The sequence below is a fragment of the Amia ocellicauda genome, chromosome 15 (assembly GCF_036373705.1).
Source record: "Amia ocellicauda isolate fAmiCal2 chromosome 15, fAmiCal2.hap1, whole genome shotgun sequence".
NCBI lineage: Eukaryota > Metazoa > Chordata > Actinopteri > Amiiformes > Amiidae > Amia > Amia ocellicauda.
This window is the reverse complement of record NC_089864.1, coordinates 21996372-22019769: the sequence shown is the minus strand read 5'-3', so window position 1 is coordinate 22019769 and position 23398 is coordinate 21996372. Positions and strand designations below refer to the sequence as shown.

The 23398-nt window shown below is 39.5% G+C and overlaps 1 protein-coding gene across 1 annotated transcript in view; it reads left to right on the top strand.

Annotated features, from left to right (window-relative positions):
- The first annotated feature begins 3477 nt into the window (after positions 1-3477).
- b4galnt3b (beta-1,4-N-acetyl-galactosaminyl transferase 3b) overlaps positions 3478-23398 on the top strand; it is a 50327-nt gene continuing 30406 nt past the window's right edge. The window contains exon 1 of the mRNA XM_066723982.1: positions 3478-4071. Coding sequence (XP_066580079.1) covers positions 3939-4071 — 133 coding nt within the window. The 5' untranslated portion in view covers positions 3478-3938. The remainder of the gene's footprint in view (positions 4072-23398) is intronic.

The following is a 23398-nucleotide window of genomic DNA, read 5'->3' as shown; positions in this document are numbered from 1 at the left end:
AACCTCATTTCCATGTACTTCTCAGACAAGATTGTAATTGAATCAGCTACTGGGGCGCAAGAACAAGGTAAAGGATTTCATTTTAAAACGCTAATAAAAAAAAACACTGTTTTATCATTAAAATAAATCAAACCGAGACCAAAGTGGATCTAAGTCATTAAATCCTTCATTTGTATTAGCAATGTCTCTCTTTCATTTCTAACCTGTTCACTGCTCAGATAATTTGGACGCTTAATTCTTAATTCTTTGTTTCGAAGCCCATTGGTAACGCAATCTGCCCTGCAATCCTTGATGAACTTTCCTTCTCATATCCTCCCATTACTGTCTGAGAAATCACCTTTTTTTGGAACAGTTCAGGTAGTATGACCAACAGCCACTTCAGCAACCACAACCACAGAGCATCACACAAGTTTTGACATGCAATGCCTTGGTGAGAACTCATGACTACAGACAGCTGCTGTAAATCAAGCCATATTCATGGGGAAAATGGTAAATTTGCTTTCAAATGGATTTGGGGGCACTAAAGTTAGTAAATGTGTCACGTGTGCAAGTTACACCAGACTAGTGTTGATAAGTAGTCTTATACTTTGCTCTGTAATATTGCCTACCACCTTGACACATGTTGTTTACATGCCAACAGGGTTACTTTCCAACACGGTATGGAAAAGCAAAGTTAACATTATTAGCATGGGAACATTTCAGACCATGGAGTTGCCTGGAGTAAAGCAATGCAGTCAGTTGACAATCATGGGCTTGACGTCGGCAGGAATTTCGGTTATAGAAGAAAATGTTGCCAAGCGAAATCAGTCGCTGCATCAAAGAACATAGGGAATAATTATTTTTAAAGAACTGTTGTAGGCAAATCAATACAAAATCTAAATTATCTAGGTTAATATCTCTACAATCCTACCGATGTATACACCCAGTCTTCTGTAATAGAAAATAACCATGGCTTTATTTTATTTTATAGTTTTTTTATTTTATTTTTTTGGACTCCTAACAGTATACATCTGTACTCTTAAAAGAAAGACAACTTCTGTTTTTAACGATTTCTCCCTCCCTAAATTACACTGAAAAAGAAGAAAATGTTATTATTAATACACATGTCAGCTTTTACTGTGAACTCTCGCATTATAAACAACATTTTAAAGGAAATTGTTTGGACATATTTTACCTTTTCTTTTCCGTAATGCAATCCAAGGCTGTTATAGAGAAACCATTCAGGAGAGAAACCCAATATAGCTTCCTAAGCACTTAAGTGTTCCTTGTTTTGGTTGCACTGACCTTGGGTTTAATTTAACAGGTAATTAGGATGGAAAGGTTGGGGGTCTTCTTGCAGTCTCGCTGAGGCCCAATCAACTTTCAGAGCCCGTCTGCAGCTGATTAACTGATTTAACCCTCACTGAACCATTCTGCAATCACACCCAGTATTAAATCTGTTTAGGACCTCTAGTATATGTTGTTTGTTAAGATGTAATCTATTTCACTCGTTCTTCCATCAGGACTTCTGCAGGTCTATTTGCTTTTTTCACCTCTTTCCTGTCTCCATGTCCATTTACCTACTGACATCTAATTTTTGTTTTCCAAGATTTGCATTTAAGATGGAAAAAGTGCAGCTGTGGATCGAAGCAAGTGGAAACATCTGGGCCAAGAACTGAACGTTTCCATTTAAAGGCTATATATTAACAGGCATGTAAAGGTTCAAAAAAGTCAAAGCCTTTTAAGTAATGTAATTTGGGAGATGAAGTATGATTCCCAAATGCAGTCAGCCTCTGTGCCTAAAAAAACATCAAGGGCGGCCTTAATGTATGGTCACCAACCCCGGACCCTGAATACAAACATGATGCAACAGGAAAGATGTATGTTTGAAGTAACAAGAAGAGACCACAAAATACACACAAAAATATGCAAACCAGAGTGTGTGCTGCGAGTGTAAAACAGGTTTCACAATGTACACAATGACTTGGAAGAGAATTTCATCCTCTTGTGGCTGGACACGTAGCAAAAAGAGTGGATCAGAACGAGACCAAGGAAATACTGGACATGATACCCTGAATTTGCAGAAGCAAGTTGGGTGAAAAAAGGCTACGTTTGTGGAAAACTGTTGGGGAAGCTTCTCTTGAGATATATGCCATATTCAGATACAGGAAGGATCTACATTTCTGTAGCTTTTAATTCAAGGCATGGCATGCACATCACTGCAGCCTCCTGCCATCCAATACAGCCTGGGAGGCAGCAGGGCTTGGTCACCTAGCAACGGCACAGGGTACCTGTGGGGATAGGTTTACATCACCTTGGCTGTAGAGCAACATGATATCTCACAGCCTGCACCCACAGTCAAACCCTGCAATAATCCCCTGAAGAACATCCCATGTTTAAAATAGTACACAAAGTCTTCATTTTTGTGAGATTAACCTTCACAGACACAGGTGACCATAATAAATCAATCGGAGCATTAATAGGCAGACCCCCGAAGTTCTGTGGCTGCTAACATTTCTTCTTCTTGAAAATATACCAACCACTTAACACTGAGAGAGGGAGAGAATGAGAGAGGGTTGGGGATATGCGTTCGTCCCTGTTAAATACTGGTATATGGACAGACACCACAGACGAGATTCATTCCAACACTAATGAAAGTAATCAACTGTAATCAAAAGTAATTGAAAATAGAAAAGCAAAAGCAAAAGAAACAAACAAAAAGCTATTTCATAAATGACACCCATGAGCACAATTGAAGGAAATGCAAGGAAAATGCTTATCCACCATTATGTATTTTGAATTGGTTGCTTTGCATACAGAAATGTGGGTCTTCAGTAAGTTTTCAAGGGAGATTTCCAGCTCACCCGATCACTTTGATCACGGGTGCATAACTGAGACAGACACAAACCAGAAGACAGCTAAGCACAGTGTTTGTAACAGGGTGTAACAGGGCTATTTCTCCTGTTCAATGGCCTTTGTCCTGCCTGCTTTCTTTCCTGAATGAGGTGTGGTCTCAATCCCATGGAGCACAATACAGAACACCTTATCCTTGCCATTATTTCAATTAAATTAGCTAAATTCCCTACACAGGGTCATGATAACAAACTTTGATGAGTCTGTATTCACTTCCAGTGGAGCAGGCAGCACAGACGTCAGTGATGCTGTATTCCTGACATGCCAACTCAATTCTGCGCACATGGCCACTGTTTTCAACAAGAGCCGATTACAATCTGCAACTTGTGGTGGTTTTTTTGTTTTAGTTTAAACTCTAAATGTCCCATGCAGCAGTTTGCTCCGTCGCTAAACCACAGGCATCATGAGAGTAGTGACATGTGTGACATTTGCATACCCATGTGCTGGCAGGCACTCCAGTGTGGCTGTCCAAAGACACCCATGACCAGAGCAGCAGAGTGGCGGCGTTCGAGCTGCGCAGTTCTGCGCGGCTCCACCAATGGGGGCCGCGGGATGGTGCAGATCTGCGCAGAGCTGGGGAAATGTGCGCTAAACCAACGCGACCATTATCTCACCTGCGGGCCGGCGCGCTGTATCAGATGAACCTGGATACCTGCTGGTGTGGAGCTGCGCTGGGCGGCGCGGGTTAAATCCCTCCTTCAGCTGCGCATCACACGCAGACACCGTTTCACACGCGTGGGCTCAGTGTCCGCGCAGAGAGCGGGGCGTGCTGGGCTTTCTTTTTTTTTTTTTTTTTTTTTTTTCTCTTCCTCCTCCTCTTCTCCTTCGGTAAACTGGACAGATATAGGACTCAAAAGTTTAAAACAACGACCCCCAGTCAGGCAATTGAAATGTTTGTAAAGCTTGCGAGTGATTTGCATAGGCTGGGTTATCGCGGAGCGCAGAAGTCACCATGACTCGCCTGTCGGGGCTGCTTGTGCACAGAGAGGCGGCGGGCGGACCGGAGAAGCAGCGGCGGGGAGTGTGAACTGAAAAAGTGCCAAAAAATGATTGGCTTTCTCCCCTTCAAGAAACTAAGGAGAAACTTCAGATACCTTGTTTTGGGAGCCGTGTTGATGATTGTGGTTTTGACGGTGTACCTGGAATTCGTTGCGTCCAATTCGTGGAGCAGCAGCCCCCGTGAGTATCGCTATGCGTGTGAATGCTGTGTATTGGTATGAATATCGGCATGGCTAGGGTTGAAGCCCATGCCCTTGGTGGTGGCTTGGATGCATCTGAGAGGACTTCAGTGAGCAGACGTGTCCCATGCGGCGCCCGCAAACTTTCCTGCACATGTGAGCAGTGCAGCAGGCTCAGCTCTGCACACTGATTTCATGTCTAAATGAAGTTTCCGTGCGGTTTTTAAATGCCTAAGTATGCGGCTTTTTTGGTGCATGTTGTGATGCATGCCTAGGGTGTCCGAGCCGTTGTTCCCTCCTGTGTAATATGTCGAGTCTAACAACGCTGTTCCTTTGTCTCGGTGACGTCCAGCTCCATCTCCAGTTGCGTCCATCTGACTCCTGTGCCTCCTTTGGGGATTTCTAACTCGGCCCGTGTTTAAAGCAAGTGGATTTGATAATGCAATACATGCAGTGCGTAATGGGAAAGGGAAACTGCTTTACAACAGGGGTGTGTTGTTCCGCAGTGTCGGTCTCGTCACCTTGATTGATCTGGGTGATGTGAAATCTGTCTAAAGTCTACAATTACACGTTGATTTTCCAGGTGAACACTTTGGTTCCTCTTGGCCTGATGTCTGCTTGCACTTTGCCATATGCATGAAACGCATGTGTTTTTGTGTCTGCTAAATGAGTGCAGGTCTTCATTGGGTTAACGTCCGATACTAGTCATCCGTTCCCATGCACATGTACTGGTCAGAGAGAAATTGTCAAATATGCACTAAAGGCAGCAGGATTTTTACATTTTACAACTATACAAATATGCATGTCCCATACATTAGAACAAAGGCCAAGGTATATGAGCAATTTCACCCACAGATAGAAACCTGTTGTACATTAGAGCAAATATGATTGTTCAGTGCAGATCTGGCTTATTAGCATTACAGGCTCAGTCCTCAGCTCGGCTGCATTGGTTTTAAAAAGGTATTTAAAATGCCCTCGAAAGTGTAACTTATTTAAGACGCATGTTAAACGTATTGCAGTACGAATCCTAGCCAAAACACGAGGTAGGATTTGAAATAGTTTTGCAAATATAGTGTATCGTTTCAGTTTTATCCAACATTGCCTGAGATGCATGCATCACTTATTTGCTTTAGATGTTTTACTGTGATCTGAGCTTGTCATTTGGAGTCAGATACTGCTTGTCTTTATTTGAAGTCCCATTGTGAAATTTCAATAATCAATAATCAAAAGCATGGACAATCTCCTGCAGCGCAAACCCTTTCTACTGGTTATGAGGGTTTTAGTTAAACACATGTATATTGGTTTATAAGCCCTGTGTTTCTCAAAGGGTGTTTGTTACTCCACCATTATTTAATTGGTAAATAAGTATAATAACGACTGTAAAATAAACATTTATTTATTTATGTATTTATTTTCTGAAGTCTGATAAAGGATGTTCTGGTAATGTGAAAACAAATATTTAGCCAATAGTTTGAGAACATATATAGAATTTCTGCCTTTTTACACAGGTAGCCTATTTGGTACTTTATCAATAGATGAGCTAGTGGCTTAATATTCCAGATCATGCTTTTGAATTATGCATTACATTGGTTTTGTCCCACCTATGATACAAATAAACAGCTTAAATTAATTTACAATTTAGTTACAAAACATTTAAAGTTTCTAGGAGTGTACAGTAATTGTATAGAATTAAATTCCACTTAAGCTACTTCCCATGAGTCACCCCACCTGTCAGCCTTCAGTAGTATGAGAATGAAGGGGGACACTTTATATTTATGTTTTGTGGAAAAACTCTTGTAAAATATGATGGTGATAAATGTTTAATGGTTATAATGTTTAGTGACTGCTTTATTATATTTGATTTGTGAAGTTGAGGAAGTTATTGAATACATTGTGTTTGTCAACACTAACCTGTGGAAGCAATTACAGCTGTGCATCTGCTAGGAGAGGTCTTTATCAACTTTGCACACCTAGATTTGTTAATATTTGCCCATTCTTGTTTACAAAACTGTTCAAGCTCTGTCAATTTCCTTGGGGAGCGCGGATGGAGTCCTGCCACAAATGTTTGTGCTCTGGCTGGGCCGCTCAAGGGCATTTACCTTTTTGTTCCTTAGCCACTCCAGTGTAGTTTTGGCTGTGTGCTTCGGGGGTGTTGTCGTGCTGAGAGATGAACTCTCCCAGTTTCAGCTTTCTTGCAGAGGGCAGCAGGTTTTCCTAATTTCCTCTTGTATCCTGACCCAGTGCCAATGAGTAACATCCCCAAACCATGATGCTGCCACCACCATGCTTCACAGTTGGTATATTGTTCTTTGGGTGATGAGCTGTGTTAGGTTTGCGCCAAACATAATGATGTGCACTTGGGCCAGAAGTTCCATTGTAGATTTGTCAGACCACAAACCATTTTGCCACATGGCTACAGAATCTCCTGAGTGTTGGGATTCAAGGTGGGTTTTCTTGAGTTACATACAGGCCAGATCTGTGGAGTGCTTGGGATATTGTTGTCGCATGCACACTTTGACCAGGTTTGGCGATAAAAGCCAAAGTTTGCCATTGCCCTCTTGGTAGCCGCTATGATCAGTCTCCTACTTGCTTGGTTATCCAGTTTGGAATCGCCAAATCAAGGAATGGCAGGGTCTTGGTGGTGCCACACACTTTCTACTGCTTAATAACCCCCATGACTGTGCTCCAAGAGATATTCAAGGTCTTTGATAATTTGTATACCCATCTCCTAATCATAGTTTTTCCTAGAGTTCTTTTGAAAGCTCCTTGGTGCTCATAATTGAGTCTTTGTTTTGAAATGCACTACTCAGCAGAGGGAACCTTTAGGAACTGCTAAATGTATGCTGAAAGAATTAAAATACTAGAATTTAATGCATGTAGGCATTTGGTGTGTGAATTTGAAGGTAATTGTTACACCTGATTTAATTTAGAATTGCTGTTACAAGGGTGGTGGATAGTTATCCAACCAAGTTTCAGCTTTTATTTTTAATTACATTTCAACACATTTCTAGAATGTATTTTTCACTTGGAAGTTGTGGGGTAGGATGTGTAGATGAGTGAGAAACACCACATGTTTTGAAAAGGGTGTAGACTTTGTATAGGCACTGTGTATTGTGACTGAATTACTGTTGATCCAGAGTAGACGCCATAAAATCAGCATTGAAGGTTGGGGAAAACTAAAGATTTTATCTTTTATGCAGGGATCCCTTGCCAGAAAAGCAGGGTTTTACATAAGGCTTGTCCTTCTCGTCCATTAAACAAAAATAAATAAAGAGGCTGCTGTAAAACTGCACAGTCTGCAATAAGGCAAAACAAACAAGCAAGAAAAGCAAATACGCACTTGAATGAATAGCTCTTCCTCTCAGCCTTTGACTTGGCTTTAAGCTACTGTTTGACCCCCCCACCCTCTCAGTGTTCAGGGCCATGAAGTCCATTTACCACAGTTGTTTTGCCCATATTATGGGGGTAAATTAGGGCTGTGATGTTTGTGAAACATGTGTGGACTCCATATCTGATCAGCAGTGAGATGATGATGTTAACAATAGGATTTTTGTTTTCATAATGAGTTCGGTTCTGTCTAAAGTCATACTGTGTGTATTAATAATGAGAACATAAATAATTTAAAGTGGCATCTATTGTATATGCTTGTCTCTTGTAAAATACAGTGATGCCAATTTTATACAGTGTAGTTAAGATGCACAGGATTCAGCTACACCTACACATTTTTTGTATTTGTATACATTTGTTCTGTTTTGGATTGTATCTTAATGACTGTTTTTAAACTATTTCAACTATGCGTTACATCCTCTACAGACAAATGGCAATGTAATGACCGACCATTTATAGTGCTGTTAGTGAAATATTTATATTTGCTGATCAATATTGGCTAGTTTCTCCTTAAATACAGATAGTCTGGCCAAAGCATAATAAACACCCTGCCTATGATTTGATTTGAGTGTGGTAGATGAACAGTTGACAGAAGTAATTAAGGAATAATAAAAACGAAAGAGGGACTGTGCCTACAGAAAAATTGTGTATGATGAATCTCTCATTAGAGATTAGTGAGTATATCATTATTCCTGTAGTGAATGGGTTCTCCTCTCTCTAGAACAAACCCTGAAGTATAAACATTCATTCATAGTTGGGCTCCCAGCCATTACTCTGGATTTGTAGTTGTGTTGCTGTCAAACATGTGTCCTATTTCGGTCATACATACTCTTCTCCACATCCTAAAGTGCAATCTTAAATAACATTCAAATTGCAGTCTCTCCACAGTACAGAGAACGAGGGTGAATGCAAATCAGTCCGTAAAGAATCCTTTCATCCGACTAGCTAATGGTTGCAATAGTTGTGCTGAAGCAAAACGGGGAGAGTAATGCTCAAGGCTCATGTTTCTTGGCAGTGTGAACTTTAAAAGGGTGTTGGAAAAACTTCACTGTCACCTTTAGGTTCCACTGACACCTGCTCAGCTTCAGAGATACGGGGCAGACCTGTCTGTGCTTGTTTTATATGGTGTGTGAATTTCCTTTCCAGCTTTGTTCCCCACACTCCCAATTGTCACCCTGTTACAGTGTCAGCTTTCTATTGAAATCCAATCCCTGTAGTGGCTATATAATAGTAGTCTGGCACATTTCTATATTTATTTTGTGAAAAGATGGTTATTTGTTTTCTAGTTTCCACACTCTCATCTGTGAGTCAGACTGAGAGGAGACTAGCATTTAATCATCCAGCTACTGTTTGCACTACATTGTTTGCTTCAACAAATAATGCTGTAGGGTTTGTTTGTAGACTCCCCCTTTCTTATCTATATGTGCCTTTGAACAAGTAGGATGGGCGTTTGTATCACTGGTGTCAATTGCCCTGCTTCCTGTGGGGTTCTTGGCAGGACAAATCGGCTAACCAGCATTTAGTATTATAGTTTGTGAGTGAATTGATCAGTCTTAAAGTTCACAATCCCTGGTGCAAAATCACCATAACGAGCAGAAGGTTGTGTAGGTCTCAGAGTTTCTGATATCCAGTAGTACAATCACAGCTATTCTAAAAGCTTTATGCATATTGTAAGTGTTGTTTGTGTCATTAAATGTCAGTATAGTTGAAAGATAGATAAAAAATAATATTTGAGCGTTTTAATTTAAAACCACATTTTGTTGCACCGTTTGATCAGTTGTCCATTTCCCTCCCGATTTTAACTTTTAGGTGCATTACAATATCTGCAGAATCATATGACTTTTAAGTTAATATTTTATTATGAAAGATGTTTGAAATGCCTAAAGCTGGTTCACATTTTCAATCCTTCTGTTAACCTCAGGATGATTATTAGGAGGATTTTCCAAAGCCCTGCAGGCACTGATTCTGTGAGTGAAGCTATGTGAAGAACTTTGATGTCCCTTGAGGATATGTTTCACACACTTTACCTATTTGAGTTTTTAACATCAAACAAGTCTGAGATTTGCAGACCAGCTGGTACTATAATGCAAAATAACTTTGTGTCTTGCCATACATTTATAGATGGTAACATGTTTAGTACTTGGTTGAGATCATTCTGATGACCTCTATTTGCTCCATTGTAGTTTATTCCTGTTATCGGTGGACAATAGCAGTTGATGGGGTCAGGACCTGTTCTCAGTAGACCAATAGAAAGTTCTGCAGTTTGGTAATGGTTTCTCAATCAAATCCCATGATAAGGATCTTGGGCGTGGAGCAGGTGGAATGACTTGTGCTCCTGTGTCCAGTACATGAACCCGGAGGAGGGTTGTGGTTCTGCACAGGGGTGTTTGTGCAAGATGAGGAGGTGTGTTCCCCTTCAGAAATCTAGAGTGCAAACTGTTGGATTTGTTCAGGAGGAAAAGGCATTCAACAGTGTAATATTTCAATAAAAGAAAAGACAATTACTCAATTACTTTATGATAAGTAAAATATGGTCCTCAATGTAATGCTTTACACTTTGTGTCGTATCATAGGGAGCTCCTTTGAGATATTTGAGTGTACAGGCGTTTGGTAGCTAATGTGTCACTTGCACACTAACCTTGAGATGACTCTTCTGTTGCAAAGGTATGGTTTGTAAGGTGTATTGTTCCTATTTTTTCTGGCCTAAAGCAAAATAGCCTGTCTGACTTCTGACAGGCTGCTCATGTCCTGCCTGACAAAGTACTGTATTTTAGTTTGTTTGGAAAGAGTTCTTGTGTTAATGGTACCTACCAAATTAATAATGGCTCAATTTTGGTTTGTCTGGTCAATAGACCTATATGACATTTCTAAAAAAAAAAAAAAAAATGATAGGAATGAATGAATTTGTTGTAATGACATTTAACAATAAGGCCCTCGAATTACTGATCTTTGAATGATCAGGACAATATCAAACAGGACACAAAGCAGACCAGGCAAGTCTTATTCAATTTGCCTTCACTACTGATTCATTTATTTGCTGCATCACATCCTGTTTATGTATGTCTTGCTCAAGAGCAGTATTGTCATAATTCTTTGACTGCAGAGGAAATGTTTAATTTAGTATCATAACGGATTTGATTATCAAATTATCTCTGCTGGGATTTTTCATATACCTACAATACGACACCTCAATACTCAACTCCAACTCCTGTATCAAATATCACTGGCCTGAAATCACTGATTTAAGTAAACACATGTATAGTGTGGCTGTTTTTAAAAGCATTGCAATGTCAAAGATGCATCGTTTATCTGTTACTATAATCCATGTGCCCCATAGGTGGAGGAGTAGCTTCTGTACCATGTCTTCCTTAGTCTCATTAGAGATTAGAGACGGAATGATTTTCATCTTTTGTTCTACAATGCTTTCTATACAATATGCGAAATATGTTTAATATCATTGAGAATTAATCTTTTAAGTTAATGGCTCTAATCAGATATGTGAAGAAAACCTAAATGCATAAGTATTGTAACTTTACCAAAATGTCTGATCGCCTTTGTAGATGTTTAACATATTGTAGAGTAGATGATAAGCTGCATAAGCCTCACTTTCTGATTCGTCCCAAACTATCTACAATCTTAGTGTTGTCAAGGTAGCAATACACAAAACAATGCAAATGCACTATAAAGTTAGTGTGAAAGCACTGATGATTTATTTGAGGGCAGAGACTTAATAAGTTGTTATGGATGTTTTAAGTGTTTACAAAAACCTCTGGAGCTCTAACTGCATGTGTGTGACATTAAGAGGCGATGGAAACGTAAAGACTCATCAACACCAGAAATCGCAGATGAAACCTCAAAACCAGCCGAGTCCTTTCTGTGCAGGCAGGGTTTTAGCTTCATAATTTGACTTGTAAATTTCCAGTGCCCCTCTCTTAGTGTCTCTCAAAGAAAGCCCTACTCCAGTTGAAAGCAGACATTGCGAGTCCTCAGCTGAGAAGTGCACAAAAGGGAGGACGCTGCGAGAAATTGGGGGGGATTCCAAAACTGTGAGCCGAGTTAGATAACTGGGGTTGCCATGGAGCAGGGGCATTAAAAATGAAAAAATGTCTTCCAGTTCACTGGGATGTCAAATTTATTGGGCTTAATAGCTCCCGCGCACACTTAATCCTTCCTCCATCAGCCCTGGCGCTGCTGGCAGTCCACAGAGAAACCCATTCAGCTCCTGATAAATTAGAGCAGGCGGTTTATTTGGTCCAAGCCATTTAACACCACAGTAGGTTAACCACATACAGGGGACTTCAAGGTTTGACTTCAAGGTGCACAATGCATGGCACTACAGTGTGGATTACAGAACTATCCATTTCCAGTAGCCTAAGGATAGTTTTTTTTGTTGCTACATTCAGTATATTGTGAATACACCATTCCCCGAGTCTTCATTCATTCAGACGGTTAGCGTTCACATGGAAGGGCTGCCGTGTCAGGTGAGAGCTGCAAGACACTCGAGCAATTAATTTTTTTCAAAGGGAACCGGACTAATTAAATGAGATTAGAGAGCGCATTGTTTTTTTTTTAGGTGAATATTGCCCAGGTTTTCTAAAGACTCCATTAGACGGTCCCTGCCCCTTCTGGGTTTCTGACACCATTTATTTCCTATTTATCTTCTGATTAATTTTCTGCTCTGTTGTGTGCGCTCTTCTTTTTGTGTTGATTACCCTGTTTGGGCAGAGACTGCAGAGCCAACAGAATCTGGAAGTACCAGTTCTTTATGGTATGAAACAACTTGTTGGAAGCATGATTTGATTGTTTAATGCGTGTAAGTTGAAGGTGCTGATTACACAAACACAGATAAGTTGCTATGGTGGATAATCAGCAGCAAATAGATTACATACAAATGGTAGGAACTGTATGAAACAACCACAATGCTCCCCGATCTCTCTGAAAGTGCCCCAATTCAATGCAGCATTTGTTGGGGTTCCTGACTCATTTACCTGTATCCGTCCTTTCCAGAAATCCAGGGCAAGATGCTGCTCGTAATAAACACTGGCACAGACTTGCTGATTTATATTACACATAATCGGAAAAGATCCCTAAAGGCTTAGATGAAATGAAATAATTGCAGATAATATAACCGTGGTGCACTGTTTCCTTTGCACTTTTTTCCACAGCATTATGTGTCAAGAGTTTGCTTCCCTGTTGCCTTCACTTTCTGTTTAACATGCTTAAATACCTACTGGGAAACTTGGTTCTCAGAGTAAGAAACTAAACCCCAAACCAAAAGAGAGAGAAGGTGCCATAAAAGGAAATGAAAGTACACAGAACAGACTGTAAACTTCAGAGGGTTTCTATTATGCTGCTGTTTTCCACTAAGTACAGTAATTACAATGCTGTGGATGTACCTTCGTTCAATTCTACTCAATAGTAATTTCACTACATCTCTTATTATCCATGATATGAAGCTGTTTTGGGACTGAAATCTTTTCCAATGATCCTTGTTCTTATTTAAACCAAGTTAGTTTATACTCTGTTGTTTAGAACATGGTTCTTAATAAGTAGGGAACTACTATATGAAGGGTTTCTTTTGTTCTTGTTTGCTTGTTATGAAGACCTATTTTTATTTAAACTTCCCATTACTGCTGAGTAAAATAGAAGACGAACAAAGGAAAACGTACTTGCCTTCCTTTTCGTTTTTGTTAACTCTATATGGGATTGTCTTGATTGCAAAGGAAAAACTGGGAGATAAAACAAGTTAAGCAAGTTGTATTATGCAGTCATGCTGTAGGCCTACGTATGTTAAAAAAAAAAAAAAAAAAAAATAGCTTGAGATTTAATCTGTGGTAAAATCTTGAAAGGCACCCTGAATACATCTTTATTACAGTACACCTAGTCAGTATCAAATGTGATCAGCCATTGCACAGTAAAGATCAGTCCATTGCATAAAGGGCAAATCTACATTTTTTTGTTTAATTTTTTTTGTTTGCTGAAAAAAAGGCATAAGGGTTTAAAAGGGAAAAACTGAAACTCTAGTTATCAGATGGATTAAAAGGCCAAGGAAATTAATTTCTTTGGTGGAAACTGTTAACTGAACACTACTGCCTTCATTGAGTTGCCAAAAAAGCAGAAAGGATTAATTTACATTTTAATAAAAATGTGATCCTGCGTTTATCATGGGTCGTCTCATGTATCCTAGGAGTTCTGAGGTTTTTAACTTTTTTAATGATTATCAGTCTTCCTTGTCATCTTGGGAACAATGCTAAATTGAGAGTAACTGATTTGATTAGCAAAAACGAGGCAGGACTCCCCAGAAGCTGTTAACTTGTGTTGCTCTGTCAGTAAAAGTGCCTTTGAGATTGTCTTTACCATTTAAATCCCAATTTTATACTGTTTCAATACCCTTTTCCTCCATAAAGTATTTTTTTTTTATGTTTTGTTACAGTCTTTAATTATTTAATCTTTAAATTCTTTACTTTGCATTTAGCCCATCTCTGCTGGTGGTGCCCCCTGGTTTCGGGGGTTGTGAAGATGCAGGCAGGATCATCCGAGCTTTGTTCAGTAGACATTCTGGTGGTGGTGTTTTGTTTTGTTTCGTAAGCGAATTTAGCATTTGGCAAAGATTTTCCTGGCCTAGTCCTGAGGTGAGATGACTGTGGCAGTGTCCTAGGCCAGTTTGCCACAACAGCACCCAGCCAGCATTGGGACAACTAATATCCCAGCTCTTATTCTCCTTCTAAACTTACAGTACGGGCCCTTCACACCACTCCCCTCTGCTGCCTCAGACAAAGCTCTCTGTATTGAATATGCACACACACACTAAATGCCTTTTATCTTTTACTTTAGTGCTTCTCTGCAAATGGAGACAGACATTTCAAAGGTTTCATAAGATGAAAGCCCTCCACCCCCTCTTCTTCAACACTATTGTATAATGTTGGTTTGGTTTGAAAGAAAACAGAACCACCCTCGGCAGCATTGTAGCAACGTGAGAAGAGGGAGGGGCAGTAGTCTAGTGAGTGGCACACTAGGAGCAATACGATCCTCCTTGACTGGCTTCTGTGCCACTAGTGAAGTGCTGAAATCTTGATGACCCTTCTGGGTATTTGTTCCACAGAGGGCCCTCTGTCAACCAGTTCACCTTTGTACTCCGATGAAGCAGCTGGCGATGGCCCGACCAGCTACACAATGGGGCTTTTCTCAGGCACTGGGGACAACAGCTGCTTGGAGTAAAACAAACAGTGCTGTGCTTTCACAAGACCTGGCCTGCACACTTACTGTACTATACGACACCCTGCGCTCAGTATTTCCCAATGGTGTCTTGAGAAGAAGGAATAAAATGGTTGAAGCCTATCAACCTTGGGCAATTTAAATGCCAGCATACAATAAAAAGCTTACTTGGGGAGGAAATTTTTTGAAAAACCCATGAAAACACATAGTCCAAATACCAAATCCAAATTCAGTCCCAGTCCGTAAGAAAAAGTTCAATTGCCAGTTTCTTCTCAGTGTTTCTCTTTGAAGTTTTGCTCTCCAAGTCCCCACGTAGTCTCCTCTGTTCCAGGGTGAAAAGGTTCAGTTCCTCAGTCTTTCAGTAGGACATTCCCTTCAGACCTGGAATAAGTCTGGTTGCTCTCCTCTGAACTGCCTCTAGAGCAGCAATATACACTCACCTAAAGGAAAATCCCAGTAACTGAGCAGATTGTGAAATACTCAGACCAGCCCGTCTGGCACCAACAACCATGCCACGCTCAAAATTGCTTAAATCACCTTTCTTTCCCATTCAGACATTCAGTTTGGAGTTCAGGAGATTGTCTTGACCAGGACCACACCCCTAAATGCATTGAAGCAACTGCCATGTGATTGGTTGGTTAGATAATTGCATTAATGAGAAATTGAACAGGTGTTCCTAATAATCCTTTAGGTGAGTGTATTTCTTGAAGTGTGGAGCCCAGAACTGTCCACAGTATCCAGATGAGCTCTAACTAGTGCATTGTATAGTCTGAACATTACTGCCCTTGTTCTCAGTTCTGCACTTTTGAAAATATATACTAGCATTTGGTTTGCCTTTTATTGCTTCTCACTTTCCCCAGCCAAACAATGTGGAGGAGTCCACATAAACTCCTAGGTCTTTCTCATGCATTACTTCTAATTCTATTCCTCCCATAGTGTAATTATAGTGGACATTTTTGTTGCCTGCATGTAATACCTTGCATGTCCACATTGAATTTCATCTGCCAGGTGTTGGTCCACAACTGAATATTATCTGAGTCCCTTTGAATAACCTGTGGTGCCGAGATTGTATCTGCTGAGCCACCTATTTTAGTATCATACACGCGTATAGCCTACATGAGTTAAATTTTTGGATTTTAACTTAATACTGTAAAGACATTTTAGGAAATTCCATTTGATTGCCTTGCGAATTTCGTAGATTAAACTTGTTTAAAATGCAATTTCCAATAAAGAGGCTTAACTTCAAAATGATCATTTAAATGGCAATACAAATACTTTTCAAACTGCAGAATTGTTGCGGTGCGCAACAGCATTCTGTCCAGTGTGTTAATTATAATAATTATTTTATGACCAATGCAGATTGTTTGTATCAGCCCTCAGAAGGGGGCTTTCAGGCAGATCAGGGAATCCTGTCTGTAGCTAAAAGAAAGAGACTTTATATACTCTGTTTTTTTATGTTGTCTAGTGTCTCAAGTTCCCCACAACATTACAACATCAGGTTCAACACACACTGCATACACATCTAGTGAGAGCAATTTACCTTTTGGATTAAAAAAAAAAAAAAATGTTTTGCAGGGGAGGGGGTGTCACCATGATACATTTCACACAAATGAGGCAAAAGCACTTGGTATTTTTTGTGTGTCTATCTGTGTGTGTCTGCCTCTCTGTATTGACTACAGTGTAATAAAAATGTCTCGTTAGTTAGACCCTGCAATGTTAACTGCGATGTGTGAACTTACCATCTCATTTTTGGTGCCATGATTTCCTTTTCCTGTTAGAAATGAACGCTGCATACTTCCCAGAAAACTGAACCAGTTCAACAGGTCTTGCGATGTTATGATTTAAAGTGACCTAGAAACTCTGATTGACTGTTTCGTGCCAGCACCAGAGTTTGGTACTAATGATCTAGGTCAATGGTTCTTGACCCTGGGACGGCAGCACACTGTCCTGGTGATGTGTGTTCAAACCGGTCTGTCAATTACTTAATGGAACCATTAACTGATCTCATTATTTGCCTATTCTGAGCATTTACATAATTTTAAAGTTGGATGTTCCAAGTTGCATTTAAAATTTAAATAAGGCACTTGAATTCTCAGTTTTTGTAAACCAAGCAATTTAAAAGGTAAAATTAAGCACATTACCTATTAATTTAAGATTTTAATTGAGAGCTCAGTTGGAATGAAAAACAGCAGCACAGTATGCCCCCAGGAACAGAACCACTGATTTGAAATAATTGGTTAAATAATACAAACAGGCTTACACTCATGAAATATACTTTTTCTGCCTTCAAAGGATTTTGGCTACACTGAAACACCAGTTTGAGGATCACTGACTTAACTGAACTATTGTTGAAATATTATCTTATTAGGTATTCTATGCTAAATATTCCCCACAGTATACATTAAATATGTTACCCACACTTTACATAATGCCATTAGTTGGAATGAAGCGCTTAACCCCAGAAATGGACAAATCACAGAATTACATGTTCAATTTTATTTGTATGTATGTATTTATTTTTAATAAACATTGTTCAGAACAATCACTGATTTATGAAGGAGTATCAATCTAAAACTAAACGACCAATAAACAATAAAGGTTCTTGAGTATAAAAGTCACAAAACCAAGGTTGTTCTCTGTGGAAACAAAACTAAGGCTAAGTCTTCAGCTTCAGGGTTACAGATTTGATTTTGGTGGGGGTTCCAGCAGAGGGACATGTGCTTTCTTCAACACCTGGCAGCTGTCTATTGATTTTGCTCATTACCTTCTGCCTAATGGCTTCATATGGCACGTAGCATGCTTGGACAGCCTGTCTAATTGAGAGAAAGATAATTACAAGCAAACTTGATGATTCTGTTCTGAGAGGGTGATGAGAAGGGCAACACGTCTGTCTCCGCGATGCTCTGGAACCTGCGCTCTGTTGTCGCAGAGCAGTACGAATGTTGCCCATGAGATGAGAAAGCAATACAAACCATCTGAAGGAATGGTGGTATAATTGGGGCATAATGTATTGTTAATTGAAAATGGCTTAATTGTACAAACCAAAAACTGAACTAGTTTAAGAGAAAGCTGCAGTACCAGTCCAATTCTCTGTGCTTCTGATTTCATATGCATTTTTTAAAAATCATATGCGAGGAAGAATCTTTAAATTGTCCCTGCAGTGATTATGGTAGTAATTGGGTTTTTTGTTTCAATCAGTCGTAATGAAAAGAAACCGACAATTTTGTAATTTTGAAATCTTTAAATGGATGATGGATACGGTTTTATTAACATCAGCTATAATGTAAAAGAGCAGAACTTGCTGTACATTATAGCATATTATCGAAGATCACAGAGACAGTGAGTTTTCATAATCGTCCATAGCACTCATTTGAATTTGCACAGTGCATATTTGAGATAATCTTTTCTACACATTTGTAGACTTTGTGGGGATGAGTCGAAAGGCACACATGCATTTTGTCTGTGTTTCCATTGTTGTAGTTTGTTTGCTTATGTCACACCCACCTTCCTTTCATTTAAAGAGCATCCAATTTGGAGTCAGAATAAAGAGTGATTTTGTAAGCTAATCCAGTGCACCTGCGGTCCTGTTTTTGTTAAGAAACAGTTTCAGAACTGAATTCTGTATATCAGACCATCGGATAAAATAAATCACTGAATCCCCCAAAGCAACAAGTACATTATGTATATTTGACATTCATTTTATTTAGTGTTCAGTAGAATAAAGGAAGTTGTTTAACCTGGATAAACAATTAAATGCACACAATCAGATGTGGTGATCTGTCAAAAGGAAAAACAAATAAATGGTTGTGTATGTTAGTGCTAACTGTAGCCTATTTACCACAATGTTCAAATCTATGTATAAATCAGTTATCAAGTTTTTTCTTTCTGCATCACGGAGTATTTATGACACATTATGAGCTTGAATAACATCTTTCGGCTTGCAGTAGATCCTTTTCTCTGCAATCAATTACAAGCCAATAATATCCACTACTTCACACTGTAATGCTTAAGTGTTGTAATCATCACGGTGATTGTGCTGACAGTTGCCAGAAGTGGATTATCATCACTATGCCGATTTATTGCTTATCTTGTTCATCAATCGAAAAATCAACAATCCTGCTGGTGGAGAACTGCATAATCAGCCTAGAACAAATCTGTTTACAAGACCGACCAAGAGGGTGTAAACTTTTTTTTTTTCACTATTCCCATCTCAATTTTCTTAGTATGAAAGTTTCCTGTTATGTGAATAAAGGAAGTAAGACCTCCGATTGATGAACAACTCCAACCGTAATTAAGTTTTTATGACTAGTTAATGTCTTGGCTGCATTACTCATTGTCAAGACTGAGTAATTTTTCAATTTGCCATCCTTTGTGCAACAAGACGACACTCTTTCTGTGACTATTTGCAATTTTTTTTTTTTTTGGTGTTATTAGTGTTTTTTTTGGCCTAGACTGTGGTCACTCTGATGCATAACAATTAAATTAATTAAGCGGACTTCTTGCCTCTAGGGAGATGTGCGATACATTTTCAAGTGTTTGCAAGAACAAGAATGATGCAGGTGGAAATATGTACATTTCCAGACCGAAGAAACCTTGTTTTTCATATGCATTTCCTGGGTTTAAACGCTTCAAAATATCAACCTTAAATGTGTGAAAGTTAGTTGATCTGTATCAGATTTAGGTGTCCCTGTGCACGGTCAATTGCTGGTAGCTTGAACTGCACCGAGATGTCTGTCCAGTCCAGGTACTACAGCAGGGCCATTACACGCTCTGCTGCATACTTTGTACCCACCTTGGTGCGCTTGCCATCTGTCAGCAGTCTCTAAAGTAGACCAGCAAACAGGTTTCTCATTTGCAGTGGCTCTGTGCAGCACCTGCACTCCTGCCGACCCACACAGATGCAAAACGCTCATCAACCAGGGGCCAGAGAGGGGGGAATGCAATCCATAAAGCTCTAGCACAATTAGTGCTGATGTGTGAGAAGCTAATGGCCATTTGCAGACTGAATTGAGCTTCCAGGATCTTTATCTCGATTTGTCATTCTCTCAGTCCCTCTCTCTCTTTTTTTTCTGTTTTTTTTTTTTGTCTGTGTTACACACTTAGGCTAGGTATTTTTAAATTGCATGAGTTTTAGAGCAAATCCTCAAGAAATGACCAACCTATGCGTGGATAAACACATTTTGCATTGTGTGCAGAATATTTGTTTTGCAGCAACACGGGGAATAAATTCCAAGCATTCCGGCTGGTTTCTGATGATGAATGTAAACAGTTTTAACTAGATACAATGGAGCAGGTTTTTAAAGCGATACTTTCACAATGTTCCATAGCTGTAATATTTGGTATAACACTAGCTAGTTCATCATGTGCTACTGCCTGCTATTGAGAATCTTTTAAGACAATGTATTTATTTAATTTCAGACTAATTAACTCGACAAGAACAGGTGCTTGTTTATCAGCGTGGAGGAATTAATTACACAGTAGGAGGTCACATTGTCCCTGAGGAAAAAGTCAAGTCTCCGAATGCTTGATTGGTCCCCCATGATTAAAACGTGATACTTTTGTTACTTGCGAATCATACAGAGCATGACAGAGCCAACCCTTCGTGGTACCAGAGAGCCACACGGCTGAGCACAAAATATGATTGCAGGAAGACGTATCTGCGTACGTATTTGCGTGAACATTATTGTGCATTAAATTGTTTGGGTCAGCACTCTTAATTGCTCAAAATAAAGAAACCTCACAATCCCAGTGAGCGACACAGTAATTGCCACATGTTAACGTCTGAAGGTAATGCATGCATTAAAACGGTTGGTAGACAGTGTTTAGTAAAAAATATCCTACCTTTGCCATGGTAGGTAAGTGGGAGTCAATTGTGACGCATGTGAACACACAATATTGCTTACTCTCGTGTAATAGGGCTGGAATCAGGCCAGCCTTTGCTTACGGGAGATAATTGAATGATATTTTGTAAATTGGATTTCTTCCATGGACGTAACCATTTACTGTTTGTTGAGCCAGCGTATTTCTTTCTTATAATCTCTTAAAGGTAGGCTAATGGTTTAAAACAAGTTAATTGGGATGAAATGTCTGTGACTGTATGTGACTTTTTAATTACCTATTGCTTATCATAATTCAAACTGTCCATTTCAGTGGCAAGTCAGTGGTTTAGTTTAATTTATTAAAAGCTTATTTTTGTTAATCTCAAAGTGCAGGAAGATGAGCCAAGGCAAATGGCTATATTACTTTCAGTGCGCTCGGACAGCTTGTAGAAAACGTGTGTTCGTCTCCCTGAGAACTGAACGGGAGTCTGATTTCTCTGATAAGGAGCAGCGGATCTCTTCAATGACCTCCTCTGAATGCACCACAATACAGTGACACACCAGGAGTAAACAGATATCGGGAACACCGATAATATCTTCTGGATGTGTTTTTTCCAAATCTCCACCGATCAAGTGTCTCGTTACCTCTGCCCTGTGTATATTTTTCCATAGACCAAGAGCAGCAGGTTTCAGGACAGACTGCTGAGCTTCCCTAGATCAGGGCCTGATCTTGTTGGAACACGGTAATGCCCTGCGATTATATGACTCCAGGCCTTGATTTATTCTCTCCCGTGCACTAGGAAGTGCTCAAGGTGACTGCTGCCTCATCCGTGAACCGATTTTTGTTCTCAAGTAGTGAGTTTGAGCCCAAAGGTGTGCCCTACCTCTCTGATGTTAGCCTACCATTTGTATAAAAGAGGAACTTAAATAAATAACATCGTCCCCCCACCCCCTCTCCCATTAGGAGAGACAGTGATCTGAAAGTCTTCTGATCTGTAATGGGTTGACATTTACCAGACTCTCACACAACATCCAGTGAAAGAGAAGTCTGTGTCTGAAGATCTGCTTTAATGACTACTTTACTTGGCAGGTCTTTTTATGAATTTCTATGTATTTATTTTGTATATTTAAATGTGTCAATTGAAACAGTGGCAGTGGCCAGGGGTATTTAAATGAGGGAGTGTCTGGTTGTTTCTGGCAGATTCAGTCAAGTCTAATTGGGTGGGCACCATATGTGAACTTGATTCAGATCCATTGCTCTGTGCCTCCTGTAATTGGTACAGCGTGAAACTCATTGAACTGACTTTAATAGCCGTGTTCCTGTAGCATGGAAATTTCCTTCTAGATTTGCATAAACTCTCATCACTTAACAAATCCATGGCATTCAATTATCTAGTTGCTGTGAATGTTGTTGAACAGGAGCATACAAATATCAAGGACTGCATGTGTGAGTGTCAGGCTTAGGGTCCACAAGCTGGAGGTTTTGTATCCTTTCTCAACATATCACTATTGTTACAGACCACCAGTTTAGGCAGAAGGAAAGAATGATATGCTATACCCTTTCCTGGCTTCATTTATTGTCAGTAGCCACCTTTTTACTGCTAATACAAACCCCATAATGTGCATGTTTGTTATTTGCCAATTGCATTGCAATTACATTTTCATGTGGTCTAGGCCTAAGTTTGGAATTAAATCTCTGAATGTTTTTTGTTAGTTTGCGTTTACACAAAGCAAAACGTCAACCAAATACAAATGGCTGATGAAAATGCTACAGTTGAAGTAAAATAAAAGTAAAATTTGCTGTGGAGGTTTCTGGTCTATGCTCCTACTCCTGTTCAGCCTCGCCGAACCCCCCCCCCTTTAAAAAAAAATAAAAATAATAGACATCGGGCAGCATTTGCCTTTGTGTATAAAGTATTTGCATTTACGCTGTAGGATGTGAATATTGAATACGTTTTTGCATGTGAATTTTTGTTTTGACTACAGATCCATGGAATGTGGATGCCTATTTGGCAGTGGTTCTTTTGATAGTGCTTGCTGGAGCACAAACACTGTTATCAATGATATCAGCAATGTCAAGTAGTGGTTAGGGCTCTGGACTCAGCAGTGTTGAGATGATGGGGGACGGGGGATCCCAGATGGGGGACAGTGCTGTTGTGCCCTTGAGCAAGGCACTGTACCTAGATTGCTCCAGTAATTGTATGTAAAAAAATAAAATAACAAAATAATGGCATGTATATTAACAATTGCATGTCACCCTGGTTAAGGGTGTCTGCTAAGAAATATAATAATAATAATAATAATAATAATAATAATAATAATAATAATAATATCCTACTGGCCACAAGCTAGCAAATTGTGACTTGATGTGATGACAGTCTAGACAGCATCCTCTCATGTAGTTCCAGGTGTGTTCTTTGTCCTGTAAGAGCAGCTATTTCACTTTTCTTAGACACTTCATTCTGTAAATTGTGTTTACTCTTAAAAAGGCCTAATGTAATGCCTTTTGCACATCCTGCTTTTTGAGTGCCAGGTAGGGACAGAGGAAAATTGCTCTTAAACGTTTTGTAAGAATGTAATGCTTGCCATTCAGTCTCACCACCTCCCAACCTCCGGATAATCCGTAAAGTGAGGAAAAATCACAAAAATAGAATACTCCCTCCCTTTGAAAACTCTGTAGAAGGCAGACTTTCAAAATGTATCCACAGATAAACAACTCTATAATGAAAATAGCTATGTGGTGTTCTATCCACAATTGTTTTTTTTGCAAGTGTGGTGTTGCATTCTATTCTTGTACAAGAACATCATTTTTGGGGGCCCAAGCCATGTATCTTTGAATTTCATCATACCCCTGTTCAAATTTAGGAAAGGGTTAGATGTCTACCTTTTTTCCTCTTTGGATATAAG